The sequence below is a fragment of the Panthera pardus genome, unplaced genomic scaffold, assembly GCF_024362965.1.
Source record: "Panthera pardus isolate Hobbes unplaced genomic scaffold, ASM2436296v1 HiC_scaffold_16, whole genome shotgun sequence".
Classification (NCBI taxonomy): Eukaryota; Metazoa; Chordata; class Mammalia; order Carnivora; family Felidae; genus Panthera; species Panthera pardus.
This window is the reverse complement of record NW_026526721.1, coordinates 152,064,716-152,077,199: the sequence shown is the minus strand read 5'-3', so window position 1 is coordinate 152,077,199 and position 12,484 is coordinate 152,064,716. Positions and strand designations below refer to the sequence as shown.

The 12,484-nt window shown below is 52.1% G+C and overlaps 1 protein-coding gene across 4 annotated transcripts in view; it reads left to right on the top strand.

Annotated features, from left to right (window-relative positions):
- Nucleotides 1–12,484, top strand: part of ITGA9 (integrin subunit alpha 9) — a 357,217-nt gene that overhangs the window by 35,295 nt on the left and 309,438 nt on the right. For all 4 annotated transcript variants that reach the window (XM_053903994.1, XM_053903996.1, XM_053903995.1 and 1 more), the window contains exons 5-6: nucleotides 4,294–4,361; nucleotides 11,974–12,103. In XM_053903994.1, the coding sequence (XP_053759969.1) occupies nucleotides 4,294–4,361; nucleotides 11,974–12,103 (198 nt within the window). The remainder of the gene's footprint in view (nucleotides 1–4,293; nucleotides 4,362–11,973; nucleotides 12,104–12,484) is intronic.

The following is a 12,484-nucleotide window of genomic DNA, read 5'->3' as shown; positions in this document are numbered from 1 at the left end:
ACTTAGACTGTGGTCCCTTGCAACTGAGGATAGTTTTGTCTTTTCAGTTTTTACATGTTCAGCTGCCCTTCTTACTAGCAGAGATTTGTCTTCCCGAATTCATTGTCCTCTAAATTGTAGTTTAATGATTAGTTACTCGGTATTCACTCAGAAATTGAGCAAAAATTCAGAAACGACTTAAGACTAGAAGGCTGTTTTTTGTCTCTGTTTCATGGCTAAGTTCAGGAGCTACGGGAGAAAATAATTTTAAAATTGACGCATTGCAAAGACGATCTTTGAGAGCCGAACCTTTCTGAAATAGGAAGAGAGATCAGAGGAATATATGTTACGCTGCATGTAAATCTGATCTTTCCATGGGTTGGTTTTTATCCCACCAGCAATTGGGGAAGAGGTGCAGGAGGTGGCCCCACCCAATCAAATTCTTGATTGAATTAAATATTCATTAGTGTAAGGTCCATGTATTGAGTCGCGGGTTGTGGACACTTGGAAACCACTATTTTTTTCCTCTCTGAATTGCCTTCTGTTTAGACAGGGCTTAGTAAAGGCAGCAGCTCACCCAAGGAAAATACTACCATTTTTAGAACGGAGGAGCCACACAGCTTAATGGATCAGCGTGTGCCGCAGGCCAAGAATTCAAACCCACCCACGGCAACCTGTTCCCACCTCCGCCGTGTGATTTCCAGGTCCCCTTGTTCAGACCACAACTTTGGCTTCTCGATTCAGTCCCGCTGGATTAAACGGTGTTAGGTTTGTTGTTGCATCCGTGGGCCTGCTTTCATGCCAAGCCTGATTCCCCTTTGCTGCTTCAAGGTGGATAAATGTTTTGTTCCACGGCGGCAGGGGAGGGTACGGGCTTGTTGTAGCTCTCTGCCCCCGGCCACATCCTTGGGGCAGGTGGAGATTGTGTGGACATGGCCAGGAGTCGCAATGTGGGGCCCACAGCCTGTGTTTGTGCAGGAGAAGTTCTTCTGGGGACACAGGCGTCTGGAGTCCCACCCCATCCTTCCAGCCTGCACTGCCTGGACTCTCAGTGGAGGAAGGGATTGTGACCTGGGCGGGGGGTTTCTTGGGGACGCTGGGATGGGGCAGCCTCTTGTCTCCATGCCTACCTCCCTTTTCAAAGCTCTGGGGTATACAGGCTTTCCTGCCGTCTCAGGAACTGGATCTGAGCATTCTGTCCCTTTCCTCCTGAGGCCCCAAAGGGAACGGAATTGCCCGAGGTGGAATTAGCCAATCTAGGTTTACAAAGCCCAGAAACATCGATCCTGTGGGTCCCTGCCCTGCTCCAATCCCAGCCACCACCACCACCACCACCACCCTTAGGCCTTTGGGGTTAGTGGTGGCCCCGGGCGGGGGGGCTCAGGATTCCTGGTACCCAGAACACGACTCCTTGTGAAACGAGGCTGGGGCTGGTGGTCAGGGAGCCTGACCTATTGGAAGGCAGAGGTCAGGGCTGGCAGAGCAGTGGGGACAAAGGTCCAAAGCATGTAGGTTGGAGAGTTCCGGTGCTTCGCGGCTGGAGGAATGTGCGTGCTCCTCTTCTGTCTCCGCCTGGGCCTTGGGGCTGTGCACAGAGCCACTTGCCTGCGTGCTCCCTTAGCATAGCGGCGCTGGCACTTCCTCCGAACTGGCACAAGGCTGGTGTTGGGGACAGTGAGATGAACCAATTCATCTTGGTGTCGAATCAGCCATGATAAACAAACACATGCTGTGACGGGGAGGGGGTGTGATTTACAGACACCTCCAGGCTCACCTGGGCAGAGAAGCTGTTCTGAGCAGGAGTTCCGGAAGGCCGTGGGCAGCTCAGAATAGGCACGTGTCTGATCCGGTCACACCAGCTGAGCCTTCCTAGACTTGAACTGCCGTGACTGCCTCTCCTCCCCGCAGGGTATGTGTGGTGGGATGGGGTGGGGGTGGAGGCGTTAGGACTGGATCCTGTTCCAAGTTGAAGGGGTGACTCGGTGCTACAGAGGTTTCTGGGAGGTCAGCGCTCTGGGTACTAGTCAGGAGCCCCACGTGGTTTGATCCCTTGTTCTAGAGCATCCCAAGAAGGCAGGTATAGACCCTTGGGTCTCAGAAAGTCAAAGCCGGTGGGATCGTGCCTGTTTTCTGTGTGTCCCTGGCCCTCAGACCTCTGATGAGGCCGTCCCAGCTTGGGGAGCCCGGGGCTGGCCTCTAACGGTACCTCGATGCTGGCTCGGGACTTCTTCTTGGGGCCGGGGTGGGAGCACTGCTAGCTCCCAGAGTGGCCGTGGCTCCCTCAGGAGCCCTGCGTCCTGCTCCTGGCGTAGAGCTGACCAGCACAGTTTGGAGATGAGATGGAGAAAGACACGTTTTCATATCTGCTATTTTTGGAGTCCCTGTTACAAAGGAGACCTTCAGACTATTTTCTTTGAAATGTCAAAGATTCCTGCGCAGTCCTTACTCATGTCATACATTGATGAGGCTGAACCGATGTGTCCTGCTCTGTCCCTTCGTTCAGCTGGTGGGGTCTGAATTTTCTTCGGTTCATTTGCATGAGAGTTACATTTGGCTGTTTAACCCCCGGAGGCAGTGGGGGAGGATACGCTTTTTGCCGGACCTTCCAGATGTAATATAACTGTTTGTTCGGGTTGGGACATTTTGATCCTTCTTGCCATTATGCTATTTGATGTAGGATTTAGTATTAATTTTTATTATTTCTTGCCATCAGACAGTTTGATGCATGATGTCTTTATGACTTTGCATAAGCCCCACTTCCAGCCCTGGTGCCAGATTTTTGCAGAGAACAGGCGGGGTCCATTGTCCCTGGGTTGCTTGCTGACAGGCCTGTGAGTTCTCCTTGTAATAACAGAAAAAGGCTGGAGGAACTGATTTAGCCCTCTCAAGGAAGAGGAGTAACTCAATTGACATTCCGTTGTAATTTAGCAGTCGGTTAATGGCCACTTACTGGAAAATGTTACCAGGCTCTGCGGTGAGTGTTGTTAGAAACTGAATTACTCTGTATATTTCCCCAGGGTCCTTTTCCCCCTTCTCCTCTAGTGCACACTCGAGCTGCAGGAAGTGGCTTTTTGTTGCAATCATAGCTTCATTGTTCCTCTGGATTATTTATTTTGTTTCAAAATTAAGTATATTGCCTTTAATGGTAGCAGAGATGTGCCAAGAGCCCCCCGGGTGACATGAGGATCACTGGGTTATTCTGTTGGGTAGCCCAGGCCTGCAGGTGCCCAGGGGCAGGCAGCCATGAACCTGTATCCGACAGTGTTGGTTTCATGTGTAATTAATCAGAGTCACCTGAGCAGAATGTCTCTCTCTCTCCGTGTCTTTACCCATGTAATTATTTCAGCCGGCTGGTCACTGTATGGGTTTTGAGTAATCACTCACTCCACAGAGCCTTTGATAGGCCACAGAGGTGAACAAATGTGAATCTTGGCTTTGCCATTTACTAGCTGTGTGACCTTGAACAATTCACCTAACCTCTCTGAGCCTCAGGGGTTTTGCCTATTTAACCGATGACAGTATGGGCTCCCAGGGATAAGAGACCAAGGCAATGGCGTGCGTGGACGCAGCTAACAGTGCCTAGAACGTGCGAAAACATCTTCCTTCCAACTGAAGAATAGAACATCAGCAACAGAATGCCCCCTTTGTCGGGTCAGAGTGTTGGGAACGGCGAGGGAACGGTGGAGGAAAAAGAACTTAACCGCCTGTGTTTATTTTCACCTGGAGAGAGCTTCCCCTTTTATGGAAGATACAGGGGTCAATGTATAGTGTCACCATACCCCATCGGTGATCGTGTAACCGAGTGCGGGGCAGGTCTGGTGGGGTCCCCTCTTCCTGCAGCCCCAGGCTCCGATGGCTGGTTTCTGGCTGGATGGCAGGAATCATACTGCCTCCAGCTCTAAGGAGGGGTTGTCTTCCAGTGGGCTCCACACAGGGATGGCCACATCATTCCATTTCTGGGTCATGTGTTCAGCTCCCTTTCCTCCCGGGGCTCTCCATCCTGTCTGGAGTAAATGAAATAATCGTCACCCGCCTCCCACTTAATTACCACGGCTGCCGCTCCTCTCGCCCCTACATGCGTGCGGGAAGTCCGCTGGGGCGCTTGGGAGCCTCACGGCCCGATGGCACCAGAGGCTGGAGTTTTGAGGTCTGGTGGATTCCCGAGACTTTCCTTCCACACCCCAGCCTGGAAGGCGTCCCTGGGCCCGGCCCACAGCGGTGCACGGGGAAGTGGCCAGCACGCTCAGCCGCTTCACACACGACGGGTACAGACTGACGAGGCTGTGGTTTGCTTCTTTCCTTCCTCCCCTCTAGAGTATAAGAAGAAGTACGGAGAGGAACACGGCTCCTGCCAGGCTGGGATAGCAGGCTTCTTCACCGAGGTGGGTGTCGGCCGCTGGGCATCTCTGCCCTCCTGCTGGTGGTGTTTACTTCCTGGCTGACGGTGGTCTTGGGAGCTTCCTGAGACGATGCCTCTGGTCGCATCCAGGGAAGCTTATGGAAACCGGCGGGGGCACCTGCTGGCCAGAAAGCACCGGGGGAGGGTGGGCGGGCTCATATGGAGGACACAGCTATTTGGACGGTTTCTCTAAGGAGTCCTCTTGACTCGGAGACCCACGGAAGTAATTGATTCACGGGAGTGCAGGTGGGATGATGCTCAGTCAAGCGTGTGTCTCGTTGCTGGCAGTGAGGAGGATGTATTAAGCGTCACCTCCTATCATTCCTGTGTCCTAGGTGGAGAGATCGTAGGATTTTGTATGTAACGCAGCCAGCCCCTTTCCCAAATTGCAAAGGACCGTGCACTTGAATACTCATGTACCTGTGTAGTGGCACCATGATCTTTGGCTGCCGGTACATCTTGAGGGACTGTTCGTAAGTGGGTCTTATCTACTTTGAGTGTCCCCTTCGCATCTGCCCCTCGTTTCTCAGGCATCATTTTGATTATGTGCCGTGTGCGAAGTTCCGTGTCAGGTCCTGTAAGTGGCCCAGTCATCCAAGTGGTTGTCCAGGCCCAAACGAAAGAGTACTTTGCCTTTAGAATTCATCTGCACTCCTGTTATTTGAACCTCCAAAACATATCCCAAATATGACCGTTTCAATTCCCCACCATCATCACCCTCTGGAAAAGCCATGGTCGTCACCTGGAGATGTGCTGGTTTGATGCTTATTTATTAAAAAAAATTTTTAAAATCTTTATTTATTTTTGAGAGAGACGGAGCGTGAGCAGGGGAGGAACAGAGAGAGAAGGAGACAAAGAAACCAAAGCAGGCTCCAGGCTCTGAGCTGTCAGCACAGAGCCTGATGCGGAGCTCGAACTCACAAACCATGAGATTATGCATGATCTGAGCCAAAGTTGGATGCTCAACTGACTGAGCCACCCAGGCACCCCTGATGTTTGTTTATTTTTGAGAGAGAGAGAGAGAGAGAGAGACAGACAGAGTGTGAGCAGGGGAGGGGCAGAGAGAGAGGGAGACACAGAATCCGAAGCAGGCTCCAGGCTCTGAGCTGTCAGCACAGAGCCCGACGCGGGGCTCGAACTCACGGACCGTGAGATCATGACCTGAGCCGAAGTTGGATGCCCAACCGACTGAGCCCCCCAGGCGCCCCTGAGATGCTCTGGTTTGAGCTAGTCCCCCTGCATCTGCTTTTTTTTTTTTTTTTTTGTAGTAAAATATACATAACATGAAATTGACCATTTTGACCATTTTTTAAAAGTTTATTTTGAGAGAGAGAGAGAGCCTGAGTGGGAGGGAGGGGCAGAGAGAGGGGGAGAGAGAGAATCCCAAGCAGGCTCTGTGCTGTCCGTGCACAGCCCAACGTGGGCTCAGTCCCACTAAATAAACGGTGAAATCATGACCTGAGCCAAAATCAAGAGTCAGTGTTTAACTGATTGAGCCGCCCGGGCGACCCTATATTGACCATATTGAAGCAAACAATCCAGCGGTATTTACTGCATTCACAGTGTTGTGTAACCATGGCCTCTCTTGCTTGACAACATTTCCATCACCTCAGCCTGAATCTGTTCTCAACTCCCACCCTGTGTTTTCTGCACAGCAGCCCGAGGAATCTTTCAAAATCGAGCCCTGTCGGGGGGCACCTGGGTGGTTCAGTCGGTGGAGCGTCCGACTTCGGCTCGGGTCATGATCTCACGGTTTGTGAGTTCGAGCCCCGCGTCGGGCTCTGTGCTGACAGCTCGGAGCCTGGAGCCTGCTTTGGGTTCTGTGTCTCCCTCTCTCTCGGCCCCTAACCTGCTTGCATTCTGTCTCTGTCTCTCTCAAAAATAAATAAACATTAAAAAAATTTAGGGAAAAAAAAAGATTTATCTCTCGGATTTGTTTTCGCAGACATTATATGCTAGAAACAAACTCCGTCGTTTTCCTAAACGTGTAGTTCTCGTTGTCATATTGGTCTGCTCACCAGGTTTTCTCATCCCACCGGCTTGAAATCCTATCCTGCCATATGCCAGGCTCATACGCTTCTTCCATCTCTGTTGCACATTTAGATGGGGTGACTTCTGGGGCTGTCGCTCCTCCAGGAAGGTCTAATAAAGTATGACTCAGCTCAGTAGGCAACAGCGAACCACTGTCAGTCCACAAGCAGGTCACGGACACCATGGATGGCAGTGCTGAGAGAGAAAGGCTGGGCGGGCTGGTGTGGCCAGGACTTTAAAAGTGGGAGGGCCTGGAGGGAGGCCGGGGGTGGGGGGTGGTCTGTGATGGGGTCCAGCCACAAAACAACAGGGCGGGAATAAGAAGCGAGCCGAGCAATTGGAGAATATCAAGGCCGTATCAGCGGGCTGGATGGCCAGGGGACTGTGGTATAGACGAAGTATGTGTTGAGCCAGGGTTCTGGAGAACAGTGGTGCCCCGGTGGGAAGAAGGCTGTCTAGAGATGAATCACCGGAGGAGGTAAACGGATAGGTGAGGTGATGGGTGGGACACTCAGAGGTGTTTTTGGATGCAGAGACCACATTCCCACCCGAGTTGGAAACTCGGATCTGGCCATTGCTAGTACCTCTGCAAGGGGGCTGGGTATGCTCAGCCTGGAACTGGGGATGGGGTGGGGGGAAGGAGGCCTCCTTTAGCCAGCGGGGGAGAAAAAGTAGACTCATTACAGAAATGAGAAATGAGGGCTCATCAGAGCCGTTGGTGGAGAACTAAGGGAGAGAAGGAGTTCCCAGGGAGGGGGTGTCCTTATGGTCTCACCAGCCGGAAGGTCAGGGAAGGCAGGGCATCGGGGCCAGGCAGAAGGAGGTCTTGGTAGGAGGAGCGGGAAGGGCAGGGCCGGATGGGAACCCAGGTGCCTGTGCCAGCTGCTGGTGACCAGAGGAACGGGAGCACCTATTGGGACTCGAGGCCCTGGGAGCCACGGAGTCTCAGCATGTGCCAGCTGGGCAAACAGCAGTGGGGCTGGAGGGCATGCGATGTGGGGTTGTGGGGCCAGGGAGTGGGAGGCTCAGCCCTCTGACCCGGCCACCGTCTCCTGGCTGCCCTGGGCTTTGCCTCCCTAAACAGGAGGTCTTTGAACTCACGGCCTCTCTCGTTTCTGGAACTTCAGCTGTCGGAGGCCGTGCAGGAAATGTGGTTGAAAGGGTCAGGCAGGACTTCTCCCCTCGCCTGCCCTCCCGCTGACCTCGTCACTTGGGCTTGCTTTTGCTGTGGGCTCGGCTGTTCCTGCACAGGGCTGGCAACTGCTTCTGTGGCCTTCCGGATGTGGCCACGTTGCCCCCAAGGACGCTGGCCCAAGGCGCCTGCTTGGCCTGAAGGTCTGTGACCCAGGGGTTACCAAAGCTGTCTGCGTTATGGATACCACGTGAGTTTTAGCCTGTTACTGAGGATAAGGGAGAGCTTCCTGGCACCTTTATTGTTGTAGCTCTGGAGGACAGAGACAGATCCTTGTGAGTAGCTAGAGGAGACTTAGACCGGCCCACCCGTGTAGGAGCACTACCGCGGGAGCCTGGAGACATCTGGGTGAAGTCTGGGACACAGACTTCTGTTGCAGAGCCTGAGTGCCCATCTGCCCTGCCCCCACCTCCGCTCAGGCCAACTTACAGCTCACAGAGAAAAGCCCGTGGCTCCTGAGGCACACCCCACGCCCCTGTAGCTCTGGAGGTTCTGCTAACGTGTACCTAGGGAAAAGGCCCGCACTGTTTACGGAAGGGATTCTACATGTGAGTCAGGCGGGGTGGCCTTTGCCTTGCAGAGAAACTTGCATTTCTGTGCGCCATTTGCATGGGCTGTTTCTGGGTGGTGGGGGGCTAAGCGTTGAGGCCATTTTCCTGGCGCTCGTGAACAGTGCCACAAGGGCGCAGGCCATCCCTGGTGACCGGGAGAACCGAATCCAGGGAGTTTCAGGAGGACAGTATCCTGCCTCTCCCCGTGGGTCTCAGGCTCAGCTTCAGGTTATCTAGTTTGAACCAAGGGAGAAGGAGGCATGAACACAAAGAGGAGAGGCAAGATAGATAAGAGCTGTTGGTTTTAAAGGTTTTTGAGGAGATGGGGTGCCTGGGTGGTTCAGTCGGTTAAGCGTCTGACTTTGGCTCAGGTTATGATCTCATGGCTCATGGGTTTGAGCCCCGTGTCGGGCTCTGTGCTGACAGCTCAGAGCCTGGAGCCTGCTTTGTGTATCCCTCTCTCTCTTCCCCTCCCCTGCTCGTGCCTTCTCTTTCTCTCTCTCAACAATAAATAAAACATTAACAAAAAATAAAGGATTTTGAGGAGAGGGATTGCCTTCTTAGACTCTTTGTAACGTTTGTGAGAGGGTGGGTGCAGGGATATATTAGACATATAGTTCTGAGTCTTTAAGCTGGATTTATTTTATTTTATTTTTTAAATATATATTTTTAAATATTTATTTTGAGAGAGAGAGGGGAAGAGAGAATCCCAAGCAGGCTCTGTGCTGTCAGCGCAGAGCCCGACGTGGAGCTCGATCCTACGAACTGTGAGATCGTGACCTGGGCCCCTGATTCCAAAATCAAGAGTCGGATGTTTAACTGAGCCACCCAGGGGCCCCGATGCTGGATTGATTTTAAATCATCAGAAAGCAACGTGTCTACCAGCTGGTGTCCTAAAGAGCCTCACGGGGGTCTCTGGTGGTGCTCAAGGCTTTGGCTTAGGAGGGGCTGCAGGTAGAGAAAACTGTTATATGGTGTGTGCGATTGGCACCAGGGATATTGGTCCTTATGTTCTTCCGTGGCCTGTGTGTTGGGACACTGATTCCAATTTCCTTTCCGAGTTCAAGCCCAAGGAAAAAGGCTCTCTCCTCTGACGAACCGATCATTTGTCTAACACTCCTTCTAGAACTAGCACAGTCCCTGCATGGAACAGATGAGTACAGGGGGTGGGACTTAATCAAAGCACCACCACCTGTGTGTTTTCAGTGATGCGTTCTGAGTGTGGAAAGTGATATGCTTTTTTTTTTTTTTTTTTTTAATTTTTTAATGTTTCTTTTTGAGAGAGAGAGCATGAGCAGGGGAGGGGCAGAGAGGGAGGGAGGCACAGAATCGGAAGCAGGCTCCAGGCTCTGAGCTATCAGCACAAAGCGGACGTGGGGCTCGACCCCTCAGACTGAGAGATCATGACCTGAGCCAAAGGCAGACACTCAGCCGACTAAGCCACCCAGGCGCCCACAGTGTTGAGGCCAGCTCTGCAGAGGAGGGGTCAACCTGGAAGGACGTTTCTGGGATAGGACAGCATGTGGGGGACCCTAAGGGCCAAAGGAGGGGTGGCTGTGTTTTGGGAGCAAGAGGCCTTGATGACATTGGAGTGTCTGGTCTCCAGTGTCTGTGTGGCCCTGTCCTTTGGTGTTTTTGTGCAGCTGAGGGGTTTCCGTTAAAGTTGTCTTCGAACCCTTTCAGATGGAATTTTTTTGTCTAAAGTATTTTGTACGTTTCCGTGTCACCTTCCCCAGGGAAGGCCATACAAAGGGACTTTGTTGGTCTGTGTCTCTAGTAGAAGCTTCCATATGTAATCGCAGGTGCTTCATATTGTTGGAGGAAAAACTCATGATTTTGTTAGGAAAATAACTTTTATTGATTCTTAGTGCAGTGTAGCTACTTTGGAAAATGTAATCAAGAGACGGCGTTCCCCGTTGGGGAAGGGAGGAAGGGAGGAAGGAAGGGAGAGAGGAAGGAAGGGAGGGAGGGGGGAAGGAAGGAAGGAAGGAAGGAAGGCAGGCCTCAGCCAGGGTCATCCAGTGGACACAACGCTGTAGTTGGCACCACCCTGCCTACAGCAGCCACACTGTGTGCTCCATTTGGAACACAGTGGGCGTTTTGGGAGGGGACTTCCTTGTCAGTGTGCAGTCATTGTTCTGGAATTTTGAAAAACAAAATAAATTTTAGGCATGAGAGAGAGACGTAAAGAGAGAGATGGGGCGCCTGGGGGGCTCACTTGGTTAAGCGTCTGGCTTTAACTCAGGTGATGATCTCATAGTTCATTGAGTTTTAGCCCCACGTTGGGCTCTGTACGGACAGGGGTGGGGCCGGCTTCAGATCCTCTCTCTCTCTGCCCCTTCCCTACTTGCGTGCTCTCTCTCTCTCTCTCTCTCTCAAAATAAATAAATAAACTTAAAAAAAAAAAATGCCAGAAGAAGGGAGGGATTCCTGTAATCCTTATCACCCAGTGGAAAAAACCATAAACGTTTGGGACATATGCTGCTCATCTTTGTTTTGTCTGTCTTGCTCCCGTATGCATCTTTTTTCCTTTGTAAAACATGATCATTGACTGTATATCGTGTGGCCTGTCCTTATTAACTTAGCACTTTGTGATTCTGTCTCAGTGCTATCAGATCTACAGTATTTTTATTGCTGCAGGATTCTGTTGAATTGGATGTGCCATGGTTTAGAATCCCCGCTGTTAGACATTTAGGTCATGTCCAAGTTTCTTTAGCACAGTGATGATGCCTGTTCTTGTGGGTAAAACCGTGCTGTTGTCCACGCTGACCCCCTTAGGTAGGTACATCACTTGGGAGCACTTGGAATGCTCATCAGCGTTGCTCATTGGGTGGTTTTGTAGCACAGACCTGCTCTCGGCCCCGTTGAGGGCGCAGGGCCATTTGCCCCCACTCCAAACGCTGGAGACTGCTGTGTCTCTGTGTTTCTGGGTCTGTTTTTTTTTTTTTTTTTTTTAAGTTTATTTTGAGAGAGAATGAGAGATAGAGCATGAGCAGGGGAGGGACAGAGAGAGAGAGAGAGAGAGAGAGAGAGAGAGAGAGAGAGAGAGAGAATCCCAAGCAGGCTCCACACTGTCAGCACAGAGCCCGACGCAGGGCTTGAACTCACAAACCGTGAGATCACGACCTGAGCCGAAACCAAGAGTCAGACGCTTAATCGCCGAGGTGCCCCCTGGGTCTGTTTTTAATAGCAGTGCTGTCTCCTGCTGTCTCGAGTCCCTGTCCTTCCGTTAACCTCTCTGCCCTCATACTTCTGTCGTGAGTTCGCAGTGGGTCACAGCAGCCACAAATGCGAGCTTCAGAGCCCTTCCTGGGAAGAGCGTCCTGAGCGAGGACGTGGGGATCTCCCCGGTGTGCGCAGAGATGCTTCTGGTCACTTGTTTTCTCCTCGCTCTGCGTGGGGGAGGTGGGGTCGGGGGCCAAGATGCTGAGGGGGTGCTGTCTTTTCATGAGCTCTGTTTCCTGGAATTCTGTGATTTATAAGGACGTGTACTGATGCCATTTCCTCGTTTGATCCAGGCGTAAAGGTGAGGGGATGTGCGTGAGCTCACCCGTGGGTGGGCTAGGGACCTGGTACGTGGGTCACTCTGTGGTCACCTCGCTGCGTTCTCCCCGTCTGTATCCCTGCCGACCCTGGGTGTTTGGTGGATCCCGTCATGCCAGGGGACCCGCTGAAGTCATTTTTATTGCTCAGCGGAAGAAAGTCCGGGGTGTGAGGCGTCTTTCATGGAGTTCTTTGATGTGGCTGTGGTTCTCCCTGCTCTCACCTGCACTCCCTCTTCCGCTTCCTTCCGCGTTCACCTCTGGGTCTCTCTTCGGCAGGAGCTGGTGGTGATGGGTGCCCCAGGGTCATTTTATTGGGCCGGGACGGTCAAGGTGCTGAACCTTACGGACAACACCTATTTCAAGCTGAACGACGAAGCGATCATGAACAGGCGGTACACGTACCTGGGTGAGTAGCTCAGGGACGTGGACAGGTGAGAAGGGGAAAGGGGAGCGATTCTCGCCAAGCTCACACACTATTGCTTTATGGGGGGAAAGAAGGGTTTATTGGCTTTTACGGGTATTGTTCCAATTCGGTCCACTTTCCCTCCGGGCACCTCACGTGGAGCCTCACACCCAGCAGGGAGAGAACAAAGGAGGGCTCTGGATTAAAACTGTGATCATGTTGCAGAGCTGGAGGCAGACATTTTATTTTCTTGTTTGAGCCATTCCTCAAGTTCAGATACAACATGAGTGCAATAGAATCCTGGTTTTCCACGGCATTTCTTTGGGTACAGCCTCCGCTTCCCGGTCTCAACAGCAGTTGCAAATAGAGATGATAAGAAGCAAT